Genomic DNA, 19,625 nt, shown 5'->3' on the forward strand with positions numbered 1-19,625 from the left:
TCTGTAACTCTACCCCTCAAATAAATAAATAAAATCTTTAAAAGAAAAAAAAATAGTTCAAAGAACTCCTGCTTACCCTTTGCCCAGGTTGACTAAGTACTAATATTTTGCTCCATTTGCTTTTCCATTTCTTCTTTTATCCTGCACCACTGTAGAGCTCCTTGGTGACGTCTTATCCCTTTATCCCTAAGTATTTCACTGTTTACTTTCTAAGAGCAAAGACTCTGAGAACAGTGACATTTTTTAAACAAAATTAACATAAAAACTATTAATAAGAGAAATTTTTAAAAATGCTAAATATAAAGAAAAAATACCTTGGCCTTCGTTACTCAAAAGAGAGGAATTTAGGGACCTGGTTTGTTTATTAGAATATTCCAGATCTTTTTTTTCTAAAGATTTATTTATTTTATTTGAAAGGTAGAATTACAGAGAGGCAGAGAGAGAGAGGTCTTCCATCCGACGGTTCACTCCCCAGATGGCTGCAATAGCCAGAGCTGCACCAATCTGAAGCCAAGAGCCAGGAGCTTCTTCCTGGTCTCCCATGTGGGTGCAGGGACCCAAGGATTTGGGCCATCTTCTACTTTCTACTTCTACTTTTGGCTTTCCCAGGCCAAAGCAGAGAGCTGGATGGGAAGTGGAACAGTCAGGTCTCAAAATGGCGCCCATATGACTTGCCAGCACCGTAGGCAGCGGCTTTACCCGCTATGCCACAGTGCCAGTCCCGAATATTCCAGATCTTACCATAATTTCTGGGACCCAGAAGACGCTCAGTGAACACCTGTTGAATTGATTTCTGAATGTGCTGGTGTGACACAGCATGGACTGTGCTTTAAGCAAAGCGTCCACACTTCTAAACACAGCATTTGTAAAATGAACAACAGTAGGACATCTGATCATGTCTTTATGACCCATATTTTGCAAGGAACATTGAGGAATGACCTTTTTAAGATAAAATGGATGACAGCCTAAGCAGAGGCGACCTTTGTGGTCCCCTCAGGGCCGCCCCGCGGCCCCCGCCCGCTTCACAGGTAGCGGTTCCTGAGGTACTCCCGGTACATGGCGGTGTCGTCTTTCCCCAGCGGCTGCATGACCCCGTGACTGCCCTGGATGTGGGCTTGGAAGATCTCTGTCGATTTTCTGTCCACGCGCGGGGGCTGGACTTCATAGATGTTGTCTTGTGAGAAAGCCGAGATGGGTGTTCTAGAGAAGATAAAGAGAGAGAGAACTGCGCTCAGGAAAACGGAGCAGAGGGCAACAGGGAGCCACAGTCTCATAGAGCAGGGCAGAGCTGCCGACCTGGAGAAGAGGGGCTTCCTGCTAACAAGCGGCCGCCACGAATGCTCCACAGGCCCCTCGCGGCTGGACTAGCACCTGCCCGGGGAAGCCTAATCCAGCTGAAACTCATAGGCGGCGCACCCGAAACCCAAGCTGACAGTTCTCGTGCCACCTCGCGTGAATACGCCTGTGTTTCCTTAATGGATGCAGCCTCCAGCCACGTGGCTGGAGGTCTTAGGACAAGACGCCTGGGCCCTCTTGGTGGGCTAACGCCCTGTCTGAATTTTGTGACTCGGCTGGTTGCAGGCTTTCGGATGAACAACTGCGGCTAACAGGCATCTTCCTTCTTTTCCGGGCTGATCTGAAACACACCCAAGAATCTCTCTATTCAAAAATACCCTTCTATTCCCACCCACCCAGTCTGCTAAAGTGCTTAAAATTTCCATCCACCCCTGGCGGAAGGCACTGGCTCTAGAAAGACCTTGTCACAATGCCGCTCTGATCTGACACACCGTCAAGGCGAGGCAATCTGGACACCCAGTGGTCACTGCGTTCTTAGCTGGGGGACCCCTCGGGGAGGAGGCGTGACCCAGAGCACGCGCTTGTCCTTTCAGAATGCGGACTGTCCTTGTGTGTGCACCCAGGAAGGAAATGAAGAGGCCCCTCGGGGAGGATGGATGTTAAAGACATCAGATGGGACTAGGCCTCCAGGACAACACACTCACTCCATCAGCTGCCCCAGGGCTGGCCTGGAGAGGAAATTTGAAGAATTCCTTCTGCTGGGCTGGACCCTCAGCCTTGCTCCCGTGCACCTCAGCAGAGGCATCAGAAGGGCATGCTGGATGCCCGGCTGTTTGCTTAGCTGGGCAGACTCCTCCAGCCAGAGCAGGCGCCTCAGAGCCAGCTGGCTCCATGCTTGTAATGTCACCCTTCCGCTGGACACTAGGAGGTGCAGTGACACACAAAGGAAGACTGACGTTGGACAGTAAAACCCCAAAGGGCTCTCTCTTCATAGCGTGTGCATTGTTCCTCTCCCAGAAAATAGTCAAGGAAGCTCACTGTATGAGACTTCCAAAAACTCACTGAAAGTGGACTCAAAAGCTCATTTTGGTGCCACAAAAAATTCAAAAATCCATGCACATATCTTTCATAACATGCATTTTCCAGGAACTTTGCCTTTATCTGGAACACTAACACACCCTCAGCTGGTTGGAGACCCTATATTAAGTTGTATTGCAGTAACACTGGAGGTGGACTACTCTTTCTGGAAGCCAACCTCAATTGTTTCCACTTCAGGGTAACACATTTCAACTCCAGTTTGGCATACACTTTATGAGGTGCTCCCCTTCCTTTTTTTTTTTTTTTTTTTTTTTTTAGCACTCCATTTCACACCCTCTGAGAATGCATCCTTATTTAAGTCAAGGAAAACCAAGAGGTACAGGAGGTTACTTATGGGCTTAAAAAAAGACTCCTGAGATGTCTCAACCACATGGACGCCAGCCTGTGGCGGCGGGGCTGCTGTTCAAAGCCCAGAAATTATCATTATTCAAGCATCTGTGGCTAACATTATGATGGTGAGTGGCTGGGGTAATTAACATGTGACCTCTTCTCATTTCTCCCTCAGACACACAGAGCAACCCTGTAGTCGGTTACAGAATGCAAAATGAGATGCTGGAGTCCTTGGACGCTTGGTAACACTCAGGGCCAATGCACTTCATGGGAAACCTTTATAAAGGTGACTCCATTTGCGTTCCTAGAGACGGCCATCGGAGCGGCAACCACTCGACTGAAGCGCATCATCCACACCTGTCTGCTGCTACCTTGCCTTCTCTGTGCTCTTGTACATACGTGATTGGGCTGATTTTGCACATCTGCCTCGGGAGCAGGAAGCGCAGTGATTAACCCCTCCAGATTTTACAGATGAGAGGTTTAATGTCTATTTGTAAAACAGGACTAACGGTCTCTGTTCTGTCTCCAAAGCCAGACCTTTGCCCTGAACTCCGTGCGCGTTCACACAGATGTTTCTGACAGCAATCTTCCCAGACATGCACTGGATGTAGAAAAGACAGCCTCTGCAAAAACCCATGAGGTTCAGCTGGGAAAGGGACAGTGCTAGGTCCCCAGGTCGTCGCTGTGCAGCAGCCTAGGTGATACACAGCTGTGTGGGGCAGGCAGAGGGAGGCAGCAGACCCGGCTCAGCAAGCGCTCAGTGACCCAGGGGCAGGACAACCATGAACCGGCTCACACCCGAACCACTTCTACCTTGAGTTTCTGATCCACACATCAGTCAGGAGCCCTCACCCTACTTCTCAGCAAACTGCTTCAGTGCCACACGGAGCAATGGAGAGTGAGGATTACAACACCATAAACATGAGGTGCCCATTATCGGCCTCAAGCAGCAGGTGGGTTTAGGGTTCCAATACCACCTTACACTGGTTTCAGAATAATCTACCAAGCAGGGGAGTCGGAAGAGACCTCAGCTGTTCCCTTTGTCCTTTTTATTCTTCTGGATATGAAGTCTGCATTAAACAACAAAATTGTGATGTTAAAATGTCCGTTCCTAGATGTGGGCCAGAAGGAAGTCGGACATTCCCGACATTGCTGGTGTGATCAGAAGGAGCAGGAAGAAATGGATTCAAAAGGAAAAGTGTGTGTCATTTTCACTCGGGTGTCAAGGGGCCCGTCGCGCCGAGCTCCTGGGGGTCAAGGCAGCGGTTCTTGAAGTGTGGTTTCTGACTACCAGCAGCATCCAGGCACTTGCTAGAAATGCACATTGCCAGCTTGCACTCGGCACTTACTAAATCAGAAACTCTGGGGGAAAAGCCCGGCCAAGGCGTTTTAACAAATATTCTAGATGATTCTAACACTTGCCAAAGTTTAAGAACTTCCTGTGGCCAGAGAACACTGCAGTTGTGTGGGTGAGGTATGGAAATACTGGATAAGAGCTTATTTGTGGTCACTGTAGCAGCATTGAGCATTTTTAAGCATAAATTTAAAAAAAAAAAGAGTTATTTATTTGAAAGGCACAGTTACAGAGAGAGAGGGAGGAAAGAGAGAGAGGGAGAGGGAGAGGGGGAAAAGAGAGAGAGAGAGAGAGTCTTCCATATGCTGGTTTATTCCCCAAATGGCCAAAATGGCTGCATCTGGGCCGCACCAAAAACCAGGAGTTTCATCTGTGTCTCCCATGTGAGTCCAGGGGTCCAAGCACTCTGGCCAATTTCCACTGCTTTCCCAGGCATATTGGAAGGGAGCTGGATCAGAAGTGGGCAGCCAGGACATGAACTGGTGCCCATATGGGATGCCGGCATTGCAGGTGGTGGCTTAACCCACTACTTCACAGCATCAACCAGCGTGAACTTTCTTTTTAAATAATATACCACTCATCCTACATTTTGGAAGGGATAACTTAATATTTAATTTTAAAATATGAGCAGCAGGGACTGGCCATTCTAGCACAAGAGGGTCAAGCCACCACATGTGGATGCCAGCCATCCATATTAGAGTGATGGTTCCAGAACCAGATGCCCTGCTTCCCATCCGGGTCCCTGCTAATGAGCCTTGAAAGCAGCTGAAGATGGCCCCTGCCACCCACACTGGAGATCAGGATGGAGTTCCTAGCTCCTGGCTTCAGCTTAGTCCAGCCCATTTCCACTTGGGGAATGAACCAGTGGATAGAAAATGTCTGTCTGTCTCTGTCTCTCCCCTGTAGCTCTGCCTTTCTCATAAAATTTTTTAAATAAAACACAGGAGCAATATTAGATTCATCACCCATTCCTAATGAAGAGACAGTTTAGATTGCCCTGTTGACATAGACATTTCCAAAGTGGGAAAGACAAAAACATCCAAGACCTCACCAGCAGCTGCCAGTCTCTCCCTTGTAACCTAGGCACTGGAAAAGACAGAGGGAAACCCAAGGATGTTCCCAACACTAACAGGAAGTCTGCACTCGCTTACCTGGCCTCTGCTTCTACATGAAAAGGCCAGGATTTAAACATCAAACAAAGTGGACGCTGTGAGGCTACTTTCTCTTAGTCATTCTAGTAGATAGCTTGTCACTGCACTTTCATGGTCCAAAAATGCCTCTCATTTCTCTCCCTGGCCATCAACAGAGGGAATGTTTGTTCCAGCGTTTCCTCAACAGCCCCTAAACGCCTAAGCCCCACTGCCCTTCATTCAACTGTTAGTAGCACGCCTGCAGATAAAACATCCTAATTACAGCTTTGCAGGCTCATTTCCTTTTATCTACAAAACCTAGCTCCATCTTCAAGGAGAGCTCAGTGTTTCCCCTGGAGGAACGTTGCAGTCTTATTTAGGATGATGCATTTGCCAGTTCACTCATGGGGTGCTTAACCCGCACTGCTTGGTGCACTCAAACATACGGACTGAGAACACTTAGTCTTAACTGCAGTTCCCATTCATGGAGGAGGAGTCTTCAGGCAGAAATTCATTAGACACACCTGATGTTCTGAAAAGAAAGCCCTTACTGGTGCCCTTTTATGCTCTCTCTTAAATGTGGCATTACTCACTTGGTTGGTTGTACTATGACCATGTCTGGTAATAACCATACCTTACACTTGGATGCAGAAGTAATGGTTCAGTCCCTTTTATAAAAGTTCAATTTCCTGCTGAGATTTTTTTTTTTTTGACTTGCACATTTTGGCTACCCAATAAACAAATACTTGTTTGCCAAGAAACTATTTTACTTTGGAGGCAGTGGTGAAATGTTTTCTGAATTGTAACAGTGTCATGATGATGGCGAATGGAAACCCAGACAATATCTGCATGTCTAATTTCAATAATGTTATATAGGTGACACTTCTCCACCTGTTAACACCTTCTGCTTTTTTCATGACGGGCAGTTTGGCATACTTGAAACCTCACTTGGGATTTCCAGAAAATTGAGCATGTGTTCTAGTTATAGGATATATTTCTCTTCCCAGCGATCCTTTCTGCTGCTGCCACCAACTCCAGATTCTACCCCCTCCCCCAGCAAGGTGGTTCCCTTCACATCCCTGGACTGTTCTTTGTTGGCCGTTACTGAGTCACAGAACAAAGGGAATTTCTTTGCTGAAGAGAATCTCAGAGAGGATCTGGACCTTGTCCAACCCTCTCATTTGCAGAAGATAGCCGCTGTTAGCTCATTTCCCTCACCATTACCCCTACTTTCTGGGGAATGCTATAATTAAGATAGGTTCACAATCTACCAGACCGGGTGACCTCGGGGAAGCAACACCCCGGTAAATGTCTGCGTTGTATTATGCTACTTGTCTTTCTGCTGGTTTTTGTGATTTCTTTTAGGAAATAACAGCGGGAGAGGCGGCTGAGACCTACTTCACACGGAATGACTTCCTGGCTTTGATGCTGCTTTACTGGCCTTAGCCTGCAGCTTGTGGGTGACATTCTAACATTTTCTTGTTAACGTCTATGTCTTGTCTTTAGTTCCTAAATAGATTGCTTGTATCTTTCCCACAAGGTACTCACACACTGAAGTCTATTCCTGTAATGTATTTACTTCAGTCCTGGAAGAAAACACATATTTACTCTTCGCAAGCTCATTCTCCACTAGATTCTCCAAGGAGGGCTCATGGGAACAACATTCCATGAGTTCCTCTTCATTAACAGCAAAACTGTCTCTCCTTTACACTTAAAAGGTTTAGAAATTATAGTTCAATTTTTACATGTGCACATTTTCTTTTCCAAAAGATATTAAATATATTATTCCACTTATTTTTTGGCCTAAAGAGTGCCATATCCAAAGCATCTCAAAATATTTTTTCTTTTCTTGCTCTTGAAAGTCACTTGCTTGAGGAGGATGGCCCAAGTGCTTGGGTCCCTGCACCCCCATAGGAGACTGGGAGGAAGCACCTGGCTCCTGGTTTTGGATCGGCGTAGCGCCAGCCATGGCAGCCATTAGGAGAGTGAACCAACAGAAGAAGACCTCTCTCTCTTCTGCCTCTCTCTCTCACTGTCTAACTCTGCCAGGCAAAAAAAAAAAAAAAAAAAAAAAGTCACTTGCTCTTCATGTCTACACATCTAAAGGATTTTTTTCCCCTTAAAAGTCCAGTTAACTTAGTACACTGTATCTTGGCATTGGTGATTCTGGATCAGTATTCTCGAATATGTGATGCACTCTTTCAGTATTAGTTTTAAGTAGTTCTTTCAAAATTTTTTGCATTATTATCTTTGGGATTTTTTCTGTTCCCTTGCTTTAGTTTTCTTTTTAACCCAGGTTAAATCTTAGTTGCTTCTTGTCAATATCTGACACTTCCTCTGGATTCTCTTTGCTTTGCTTCATTCCTCTCTGGCTGTTAAAGCTTTGTGTTCTAGCTCTTCTTGAAGCAGTGTGCTGCAGTCTTGTCTTCTTTCCTTGCCTCTTCTCTCTGCTGTGCTCTCTGTCCGCAGGGATGCTTTTCTGCCTGGTGTTCTGTTCTCCTGATAACCCAATATGGGACTGGCCCCTTGATGCTCTTTCGTTGCTCATTTTGTGAGATTAGTTCTCCAGAACCTGTAGAAGGAGGTGTCACCCGGGAAAGCCTTACTAACTTCCCAGAAGTCCCTCCTTTGCGTTTTACTGAAATGATCGAAGCCACGGCAGCTTGCTCTCTGAGACTTCCTCCTGTTCGCCTTCCCTGCTTTATCTGGGATTTTCTTCCCTTCATCTCTTGTCACTGTCCTGCTCACTTCTGACCCCACTGTCAGCCTTTTCTCCCCAGCTGCATCCCTTGCGGATGAAGGCGGTTTTGCCTGCCTGCTTGGATGCCAGAGTTTCTGGGGCCCGCTCTTGCCCCTTTGAGAACTCACCCAGAAGCCCTTGCACTAACCTGGTGCCGAATCTGGGGCTACCCATCAGATGAGTCCCCTGCAGCTTCTCGTGGGTGCTCCTTGGCTCTCATGGGGCCTCCCTGTTGGCAGGCCTGTCGGATGCCTCGTGGCTCCCTGCACACTTCTTCCCCTTGCACAAACACAAGTCATGCAGGTCCCAGGGCTGCTGGTGGTTCCTCTGCACCACTTGCCCAAAGTTAGGGGATTGTGGGAAAACTTCATTCTGCAGTTTTGAGGTAAATGTTGTCTATGGCAATTGGTTTTGCTACTTGGTTATTCTGTTTTTGTGTGATGATTCAGAGAGATTTTTTAAAATATGGTACAGTGGTGTTCTTCCCAGGCAAATGTATTCCGGGCTCTCAGACTGCCCCTAAATTTGATGTACCACTGCATGCGTGGTTCCACTGCCTCTCCTTGTCCCAGGGCCGCTGGAAGAGCAGTTCTTTCCTGCTTGATTCCCAGGTCTACTATACACTGTGTGCACACGAGTGTTCTTCAGAAGTTCAAGAAAATGTATATTATAAAAAAATGACATGTGGCTTCTATTAGATTTTTGCACCAAAATAAACTTTTATTTTTTTAAAGATTTATTTATTTATTTGAAAGTCAAAGTTACAGAGAGGCAGATGCAAAGAGAGAGAGAGATCTTCCATCTGCAGGTTCACTTCCCAAATGGCTGCAATGGCCACAACTGGGCCAGTCCAAAGCCACGAATCAGAAGCTTCCTCCAGGTCTCCCACACAGGTGCGGGGGCCCAAGAACTTAGGCCATCTTCCACTGCTTTCCCAGGCACATTAGCAGAGAACTGGATCAGAAGTGGAGCAGCCAGGACTCGAACAGGTGCCCATATGGGATACCAGCACTGCAGGCAGCAGATTTACCCACTACGCCACAGCGCTGGCCCCCAAAATAAACGTTTATCTGAATTCCATTTTCCATGAACTCCTTGGGGTACCGTTGTGTTGCAGATGTCCAGATGTAGCCCCTTATCTTTTTTTTGACAGGCAGAGTTGGACAGTGAGAGAGAGACCGTGAGAAAAGTCTTCCTTCCATTGGTTCACCCCCCAAATGGTAGCCCCTTATCTTATCTCCCTTGTCTAACAAGAGCTTTCGTTTCCCTCTGCCACCACTGTGTCTGGGGGCAGACAGGTGTCTTTCTGCTTGCAGGTCACCAGAGCACAAGGAGTCTTGTGTGGACCTGAGGACCACAGCTGCATGTCATCAGAGATCCTGAACATTTAAGGTCTCCCCCAGCAAGAAGAGCATGCGTGGGTAACTGGGTAGCTACCAGGACACACTGCGACAGCCAACATAGATTAGATTCCTCAGCATCCCTGTGAACATGCAGAACAGAAAAAAGCAAAAAAAAAGAAAACCACAGTATTCCAGATTCCCATGCAGTTCGGGTTCAAAGTGAGCTTTAGGTTGCGTGTATCATTCGTTCTTTGATTTGGAACAGAGTCCTGTAGGAAGAAGCCATATTGCAGACTGTGGCAAAGGGGACATGTTCTTGATGAGCCACTGCCAAGGGGGCTTTTTTAATACGGTTGGGGTGGCTGGATTTGGAGCCAGCAGCCGCTGTGATGGGTTCCTGATTCAGGCTGACTCAGCAGATGCTCTGAGAGCTGGCCCTGTGGTTTGGAGAGTTGTTGGCTGACTGCCTCACTTCAGCTTCCCAGTGATTCTGAAAGCCACCCAAACCCCGTAACACATCACTTGCTGTTTGCTTTCTACAACCACACCCCGACCAACACAGGCAGGCCATGGCTGCAGCACATCTGGCTCTACTTTCACCAGGATCAGGGACCTTGTTTTAGACAGTTCTGGCAGGAAGGGGATGCTTCTAGCTGTTGAGGCACACACATTTGCTCTCCAAGAAGACAGAAGGAACAGTCTCCCCAGGCACCTATGTGAGGCCACGCTGGTACCTTTCATGCTGCAGACATAGCCATTAATAATGTTTACTGGTCTACGTATGGCAATGAATGGCACCCTTTTTACATTCTCTCAGCTCCAAAATAAAAATGTCACTGATGTGTTTTTAAAAGAAGTATTGCTTTTGAAGAAATGAAACAGCATGATTTTCTGATCTGAAGCAGGTAAAATGCCTCCTATTTGGAATTCAATTTACAAACTGCATGGTTTCCCTCCTATTTGAAGGATGTGTTATCTACCTTGGTAGAAGACGCCTGACGCCTGTCCTCTGTTTCAGCTGTGCTTGATACAGACACCAGGGAAGCAGCCAACCATGGTCAGCTGCGTTGCTCTGCAGGCTGTAACTCAGACAATTCAACTGATGCTTAATGAGAGCACTTGGCTTTGAGCCACAGGTAGAGGGACTGGTTAGGCTGTACACACACTGAGAGGGCATTTCTGCCCTTAAAAGACAGGGGACACATCAGCACACAGCAGCTCTCTTCAAAGGGCAAAGAATGTCACTGCTCTTCCTACTGTCTGCCCTTTCCCCTGCCTATATGCGGGGCCACCTCGTCCTTGGGCCTACTGGTCACCCACCAGACATGCTGCTGCTGGATGTGCAGGTGTGCAGAACGCCAGCGTGATGGAGTCATGGTGGCTTCCACTGAGATTTCAAAGGAGAGCCTGATAGGACAGAGTTGCAGGTTCGGAGGCCCTGCATGGAGCCCCATAAGAGGCAATGCCTTGTGGAGCTGTGGGAGTGAAGCCCACAAATGCAGAGGGACCAGCAACAGGAGATACCCACTAAGGAAACCTGCAAGCAGCATGGCAGGCCAGCCTGGGAAAGCTGCAGCCATCAGCATGCATCCTCAGAGAGGTGCTGTGTGAGAAGAGACCAACAGAGCCACGGAGGCCTCCACCCATTTACTTCAAAGGATGATTTGGACAATCTCCGAGCCTATGCATGGAACACCCGTCATGGAACGGAGCCACAACAGCCAGCCTCCCCAGGCAAAGCCCCGCAGAAGCATGGGGCTGGAGATGCTGCAGAGTTCCCACCAGAGCAATGTCCAATGGAGCTACTCAGAACAAGACTCCGACATGTGAGAACTGAAGCATGGGCTGTCATCAGCAAAGCCATGGCAGGGGGACTTCCCCGCTAAATGTGCCAGGCTGCCAGATGTGGAGCTTCAAGACTGGGTGTTTGCCCAGTTGGTTTTCAGTCCTGCATTGGTCCACTTGATCCTTTCTACTTCCCCATGTGCCCCTTCTGGAACACAAATGTAGATACTGTCTCGACATTACACTGTAGTCAGTGTATAACTTGCATTTTTTAAAATATATATATATTTATTTATTTCAAAGTGGAATTACAGAGAGAGAGAGGAGACACAGAGAGAGTCCACACACTGGTTTAATCCCCAAATATACACAATGACTGGGGCTGAGCCATGCTGAAGCCAGGAGCTTCCTCCGGGTCTCCCATGTGGGTGCAGGGGCCCAGAACTCAGGTGCGTTAGCATGGAGCTGGATCAGAAGTGAAGCAGCTGGGGCCAGAACGGAACCAGAACTGGAAGCGGTGCCCATATGGGATGCTGGCACCACATGTAGCACTGGCCCCATAACTTGGATTTTTACAAGTTCATAATTGGAAGTGCTGCTTTGGGTCTCAGATTTAGCTTTAGACATTTGAATTAATATTGGACTAAATTAAGATTTTGGAGCTATTGGAGATGGAACGATTATAGGTTGTACGTGAGAAAGACATGAGTTTCAAGGAGTCAGGGGTGGGAAGTCATAGTTTGAGCATGATTTGGCTTCCCAGCTCAGGTAGATGACTGTCCCAAAGTCATGGACTGATGTTATTAGCAGGACGGAGGCTTGATCCAATTATGGTGTCTGGGAAGTGGGCCTGGTGGGAGGTCCTTGGGTCATTGGTGGTGTGCCATTGGCGGGCTGGCCATGCAGGCGTGGGTTGGGCCCAGTCCTTCTCTGCTTCCGGGATTGTCCTTTCTCTGCCCATGCTCCATGATTCCCATTCACCATCCTCACCAGAGATCCAGCCAGTGGAACCTGATCTTGGACTGTGAACTGCCAAAGCCATAAGCCAAAATAAACCTCCTTCCTTCATAAGTAGCTTCTCTCAGGTATTTCTTACAGATGAAAAGCTGACCAACACACAGTTCTTAGCCCAGATGTACTGTGTAGAATCTGTAGCAAAAAAAAAAAAAACAAAAAAAACAAAAAACAAACAAAAAAAAAAGAGCCGGCGCCGTGGCTCAATAGGCTAATCCTCCACCTTGCGGCGCCGGCACACCGGGTTCTAGTCCCGGTTGGGACGCCGGATTCTGTCCCGGTTGCCCCTCTTCCAGGCCAGCTCTCTGCTATGGCCAGGGAGTGCAGTGGAGGATGGCCCAGGTGCTTGGGCCCTGCACCCCATGGGAGACCAGGAAAAGCACCTGGCTCCTGGCTCCTGCCATCGGATCAGCGCGGTGCGCCAGCTGCAGCGGCGGCCATTGGAGGGTGAACCAACGGCAAAGGAAGACCTTTCTCTCTCTGTCTCTCTCTCTCTCACTGTCCACTCTGCCTGTCAAAAATAAAAAAAAATAAAAAAATAAAAAAAAAAAAAAGAATCTGTAGCAAAAGAGCCTAAACTCTGTATTTTGTATCCCCTTTAAAAATGATAAAGCTAATTACATTTTTAATATAGAAATTCATAAAAACATAGCTCTGGCCCGGTGCTATGGCACTGTGGGTTAAAGACCCCGTCTACTGCGCTGCCATCCCATATGGGCACCAGTTAGAGTCCCGGCTGCTCCACTTCTCACCCAGCTCTCTGCTATGGCCTGGTAAAGCAGTGGAGGATGGCCCAAGTGCTTGGGCCCCTGCACCCATGTGGGAGAACTGGAAGAAGCTCCTGGCTCCTGGCTTCAGATAGGCACAGTTCCAGCTGTTGCGGCCATCTGGGGAGTGAACCAGCGATGGAAGACCTTTGTCTCTCTCTCTCTCTCTCTCTCTCTCTCTCTCTGCCTCTCTGTAACTCTGAATTTCAAATAAATAAATAAATATTTATATAAAAAACATAGCCCATATTCTATTAGTACCATTAATATAAATAAAAGTACAGATGTGCAAATTTTTAAAGAGTAAGCAAAAGTCAAAAATGCTTTCATAACCTATTTAACCATTTTCTAGGGAAAATGTAGTTGTTCCTGTTTTCATTGTTGCTTGTTTGCTTTGGGATTTGTATTTCAACAAGTTTCAAATATACTTCAGTATAATCACAAATTAGAAACCCACTATTCGGCGCCGCGGCTCAATAGGCTAATCCTCCACCTAGTGGCGCCGGCACACTGGGTTCTAGTCCTGGTTGGGGCGCCGGATTCTGTCCCGGTTGCCCCTCTTCCAGGCCAGCTCTCTGCTATGGCCCGGGAGTGCAGTGGAGGATGGCCCAAGTCCTTGGGCCCTGCACCCCATGGGAGACCAGGAGAAGCACCTGGCTCCTGCCATTGGATCAGCACAGTGCGCCGCCGCAGCGTGCCAGCTGCGGCGGCCACTGGAGGGTGAACCATTGGCAAAGGAAGACCTTTCTCTCTGTCTCTCTCTCTCTCTCTCACTGTCCACTCTGCATGTAAAAAACAAAACAAAACAAAACAAAACAAAAAAAAAACCACTATTCCCACTATTATAAAAGAAAGAAAAAATTCAGCTGAAGGGGAATAGAATGCCCCTTTTAATGCTGACATCCATTATAAAAATTGTAAAGCCCTGTTTCTCCCCTTCTCCTCCCAAAGAAGCCAGCCCTGCATCTATTAGATACGTAGACATCTGCACAGGTAGGCAGCCTGTGCCAGTCTAGGGGGTGCTGGAGCTCGAGCAACACGAGGTGAGAGTAGCACCTGGGGTGGGGAATTAAAGATCTGGGAGGGTGAAGCTGGCACCCTGGGTACATGCAGGATGGGCAGTTACAACTGGAATAGGGTGCAGAGGGTGTCTATATGTAGGGGCATCCAGAGATTATGGCATATCCTGAGTAGGGAGACTCAGGCATGGGATTCCACATGGAAGAGTGGCCCTCCATGTGGAGGGCGGACCTGGGGCTGGGGTATCTCCACAGTAGGAATCAGGGCCTGGGTATAGGTGTCCACGTGGGAAAAGGAGTAGACGCAATAGATGCGGAGTGATGGAGAACTGGTTTAATATGTGGGGATTAATCAAGAAAATATATGTACTGGGAGCTCATTTCTCACTGTTAGAGTGGCACTTGTTAACATGGAAAGGGAGGACAGAATATCACTTGGACTCCCTACAGTTAGAGCAATCAGTATGAGCTTATTTATTTAAATATATACATTACTAGGGGCCGGCACGGTGACACAGTAGGTTAATCCTCTGCCTGTGGCGCTGGAATCACATATGGGTGCCAGTTCTAGTCCCGCTGCTCCTCTTCCAATCCAGATCTCTGCTGTGGCCTGGGAAAGCAGTAGAGGATGGTCCAAGTGCTTGGGCCCCCGCACCCGCATGGGAGACCTGGAAGAAGTGCCTGGCTCCTGGCTTCAAATCAGCACAGCTCCGGCCACTGCAGCCAATTGGGGAGTGAACCAACGGAAGGAAGACCTCTCTCTGTCTCTCCCTCTCACTGTCTGTAACTCTACTTCTCAAATAAATAAATAAAATCTTTAAAAAATATATACATTACTTGTATTTGTAAAAATAAATTAAATGCACACTCATATAATATATAAATTAGATACATATGTATATACTTACACATTTACACTTATAAGGACATGTAAATGGGTGAGTGTGCTTTGAGTGGGCCTGGGAGAAGTGACCCTCCAATGGGAATCAGTACACCTGGTGACCATATCTTGGCTATAATATCATTTTCCATTAGAAAAGAATCAGAGTTTCTTAGAGAAATGACTGATTTCAGACCGGGACAGGCACAGAACATGATGGGCCCAGAACATCTTGAGCCAGAAATCAGGGGAGTGCTCACAGAATGATGAGGACACATCCAAAGCTGAAGGGACTCTGGCGAAATCTGGAACAACTTGAACATTGAAGTAAACAATGACAGTACCAGGTTATGTCCCACCGGGTAAACAGGAAATCAAGGCCTCATGCCAAGAAAAATGAACGAAAGGTTCAATGTTTGATGAAGAAAGGATATCTGCAAAGTTTCAAAGTACCCTCCATGAGCTATTCATTTATGAAAATGGAAGTGCAGAGCCTGCAACTTTCCAGTAGCAAAGCTCAACAGACAGCACTTTAATGAAGGGACGGGAATAAAGTCTGTGCCCCCAGCTAGGGTGCAGTGTAAAGAACTCCCCATCACTTCTGTGATATTCCTGCTTGCATGTGTTATGTACCCAAACCTACAAATGTTTGTTCTAGGGGTCAGAAATCTGGGCGTGGCTCATTTTGGTGGTTCTGGTCCAAGGTTTCTCACAAGGTTGCAGTCTATCTGTCACCTACTGCTACTGCTAAGTGCAGGTTTAACTGGGGCTGAAGAATCCACTTGCAAGCTCACTCCCTCAATTGATGGGCATCAAGCTCTTGCTTGCTGTTGGTGAGATGCATCTTTTCTTGTGGGTCTATCCACAAGACTGCTTGGCCCACGGCAAGCCATCCAAGAGATCACTTTCACAACTTAATCACAATGATTAACCTTGGTTCAATGAGGAGATTACATAAGGGTCTGAGTAAGGGGATATGGGGAGGTTGGCATTGGAAGGCTCGTTGCTCCTCTGCCATAACCTATCTCCTAATCTGAAAACAGTCATGACAAACCCAAATCAATAGCCAATCTACAAAGAGAATGAGTCAGCATTCTTTAAAGTGCCACAGAAAACAAGGAAGAGTGGGGAACAGTTCTGGAAGGAAGCAGACTAAAGAGATTTACCAAGTACATGGAATGTGGGATGCAGGACTAGATCCTACTGCAGTTAAGGACGTTACTGGGACAACCAGCAAAAATGTGAATGGATTTTGAGGATTATATGGGTGCGATGTATTGATGTTAGTTTCTGAGTTCACTCATTGGATTGTGATTTTTGTAGGAGGGTATTCTTATTTACATGACAGACTCACTAAAGTGTGTGTGTGTTTGGCCTGGCAGTTAAGATACTGCTTGGGACACCCATATCCCATAACAGAGTGCCTGAGTTCCAGTCGTGGCTCCAGTTTCTGACTCCAGCTTCTTGCTAATGTGGTGGTAGTGATGGCTCAAGTGATTGGGTTCTGGCCACATGTGTGGGAGACCTGGACTGTGTTCTTCTCTTTAGCCCTTGTGTTATCAGATAGAACAACACCTATTAGGTCTTTAAGCTGGAGACCACACCCTTCACCACACCCCCTGTGTGATCTCACGTCCCCACCTGACCACACCTGGGTGACCTCCTGCCCACCAGGCCATGTAACTACACCCTTTTGAAAAACATACAAAAGGCAAGGAGCACCCCAAAATCGCTCTCTGCCTCTGCTTAATTGCCAGTGATAAGCTGTTGATAGCTGCTCAAAACACTTGCTGCACATGGCTTTTGGCCTGCTTTCTGCTTGTTATGGACTCCAACCTAATTTCCATACTTTCCCTTCTTCTTAGATTAGACTAACGCCCTCACTCTCCTATGCATTTCTCTCACTAAATAAAAAGCTTAAAAACTTGTCATGCTGCCTCGTTCATTTATGCTGGTATTCAGAATTCTTCTCTGAATATTGGGCAAGAACCCACACAGGCTTATTAATCTGGGAATTTATTAATAAGCACACGGTGATATCACAATCGGCACCGCATATTCTGATATTATTTGCAGTTACACACATTCAGGGAATGAACCACTGGGTGAGAATGCTCTCTTATTCTCTCTCCCTCTGTCAGTCTCCATGTCTCTCTGCCTCTCAAAAAACTTAAATATATACAAATATTTAAAAAGTGTTAGGCCATCAGTCCTATAACTTACTTTCACACGATTTGGAAGGTAGGGAATGTGCTCTGTTCCGTAACTGCAACTCTCAGATAAGTTTGAGATTATTTCCAAATGAAAAATGTATATAAATGATAAAGATCTATGAAAGAAATTTAAAATTCTGCAAGTTAAACTATGAGGTAGAATTCTATGAGACTACTGTTATTGTAAGTCAGAAATGGGTGAATATTGGTAATTTCACATGGTTCAGTTTAATAGAAGGAAACCTCAGCAAATTAATCGACACCAAAGAATGACATTCTGGCTTTCAATAAAAATGCAAAACCATACACAGTGCCCTTTGGAGGAGGGTCTCTCCTGCAATCATTCCCTCTGTCCAGCGCCCCCAGCAGCCGCTTCTCCTATTGCTGTGCACCTCCTCAGAGAAGCACTTTTTTTTTTTTTAAAGAATAGTTTCTATTCCCAGGTGCTCTTCTTACTTATTTCCCATTTTCCCCCTAAATTCACTCCAGGTGGGCTCGCAAGGCTGCCACCCACAGAAACTCACTTCTCAAGGCCGTCAGTGTTGCCTTTACAACTAAGAATCTCTCTGTGTTCAACCCCCTCGCCCACTGCTTCCTTCTTGAAACACGTGCTCCTCTCGGCTTCTGAGAAACTGCATTCCTCTTGCATTTCCTCCTGCTTCCCTCTGTTCCTGCTTCCCTGTGCCTTACATTTCATCCCGAAGGAAGCGCCCAGAGTGGTCTTTTAGAGCAGCGAATCAGAGCCAGCCACTCCTTACTGAATGCCCTCCAGTGGTTCCCCAGGGGGCTGATTCCAGTTAAGCGCCCCAGAGAGGCCCCTGGAGACCTGGTTCCTTGCAACAGCTGGCTCCATCCCGTACCACGTTCCTCTGTGCCTCTCACCTCATCGTCCACTTGCTTCTCCAATGCCCAGGAGCAAGCAATGCCCAGCCTGCTCCTGCTGTGCTCCTCTGCATGTGTCCTCTCTGCTTCTAACACTCTCCCCAGTCACCTCTTGGCGGACAACTCCCTTCCATTCAGTCTCAGCTCAGACGCTCACTCCTCAGAAAAATCTTCCCTCCAAACCTCATCCAACAAAGCCCCGACACTTAAGCGGTCCAGTCACTCTCTCCAGTCCCCTGGTTTCTGTGCACTGTCTGACTTATGTGTTCATTTGTTCAATGCCCGACTGCCCACCCTGGAACAGAAGGCCCTGGAGGACCCTGACGGTCCTGTTTCCTTACTGGATCCTCAGAGTCGAGGATCTTACACATAGTAGGTGTTTAACAAATATCTGGTGAATAAAGGACTCCTTTGCCTTCTGTCTCCAGCTGTGAACGCTGCCAGCTATTAGATGACTCAAGACTGTGGCAATGGTGATCACATAATCTTAGAAACATCCTTTATTCCAGCTCATCTTGTCCAACCTCAGCCAAATGAAGAACCCCTCACAAAATGAGGCAGCCCGCGCTCGAGTTCCCTCAGTCACGGGGAACTCACGGCTTTCAATAACTGGATGTTTCCGTGTCCTCGTGGACCATTCTAATCCGAGAAAGCTTTTCTCTCCAGGGGCCCGACATTTTCCTTCCTGCATGCTCCACTTATCAGTCCCCAAAGCAACTCAAAAAGCCTTGCTCTGCCTGACAGCAATTCAAATACTACATGCAGGAATGATCACATGACTCCTAAATCTCTTCTCCTCCAATATAAATACTCCCGGTTATGTCAACACTTGATGTGAGTGAAAAATTAGCCAGCATTGCACATGAGAAAGCTGTGCCCAAGTTTAGCAGCCTGTTTTTTTTTTCTTTTTTTTTCTTTTTTACCCATGAAACCTTTCTAAGCATCTTCCCTGGAAACTTCAACAGAAGAGCATCCCTGGATACTCGCAGCACAGTCTCATTTCTCATGGCTGTCTTCCTGTTCCCTGAGCAGCTGCTGCTCTGTGTTTCACTCCTGATCCAGAGGGAACTGAAAGGATCAGAGACAGCCAGGCCTGCGGCCATCTTTCCTGAGACACAGTCTTGGGTAGGTTGGTTGGTTTGTTTTCCAGGACACACGTGTGGCTTTGTACTTTAACTTCTGAATAAATTTAACATTTTAACAAGACAAATTATGTTAACATAATTAACAAGACGTTAATTAACTGTTCACTAAAGAGCTTTGTGCAAGGGCTCTCTGCCAAGGGCATTAAACAATTTATTAAATGAGTATTCTATGAAAGAAAAAAAAACGAGTTTGGATCGAACTCCACTTTGAGCTTTCAATGTGTGTACTGCAGAAGGAAAAACATCTGTTGTGGTTAACCAGGCAACATTTTAGTTGTATCCTTCACTGCCACTGACATAATAGAGTAAGCACTCAATGATTACCACTGAATGAAGGAGTAAGTGACCAAATGGGCCAACAAACCAAAGGATTGCAGAGTTAATGCACTAACTCAGCCTTGCTACAGACTAGGGAGCCATGGCTCAACCACTCACAGCCCAACAGAGCCACACATGGGACCAGCTCCTAGGACTCTCATTCTCAGGCTCAGAATGCCTCCCACAGACTCACTCTGCCTCTCCACTGGGTACCTATACAAAAGAACTTCCAGTTAGCTGAACAGGTAAGAAGGGTATTTTTGTTTTGTTTTGTTTTGTTTCTAATAATTAAGCCCTTGTGGCTGATTTCC

At 46.9% G+C, this 19,625-nt stretch overlaps 1 protein-coding gene across 2 annotated transcripts in view; it reads right to left on the bottom strand.

Annotated features, from left to right (window-relative positions):
• Window positions 1–884: 884 nt before the first annotated feature.
• FIG4 (FIG4 phosphoinositide 5-phosphatase) overlaps window positions 885–19,625 on the bottom strand; it is a 125,899-nt gene continuing 107,158 nt past the window's right edge. For both annotated transcript variants that reach the window (XM_002714901.5, XM_070073704.1), the window contains one exon: window positions 885–1,200. In XM_002714901.5, the coding sequence (XP_002714947.2) occupies window positions 1,023–1,200 (178 nt within the window). In that variant the 3' untranslated portion in view covers window positions 885–1,022. The remainder of the gene's footprint in view (window positions 1,201–19,625) is intronic.

Source organism: Oryctolagus cuniculus, chromosome 5 (genome assembly GCF_964237555.1).
Source record: "Oryctolagus cuniculus chromosome 5, mOryCun1.1, whole genome shotgun sequence".
Taxonomy (NCBI): Eukaryota; Metazoa; Chordata; class Mammalia; order Lagomorpha; family Leporidae; genus Oryctolagus; species Oryctolagus cuniculus.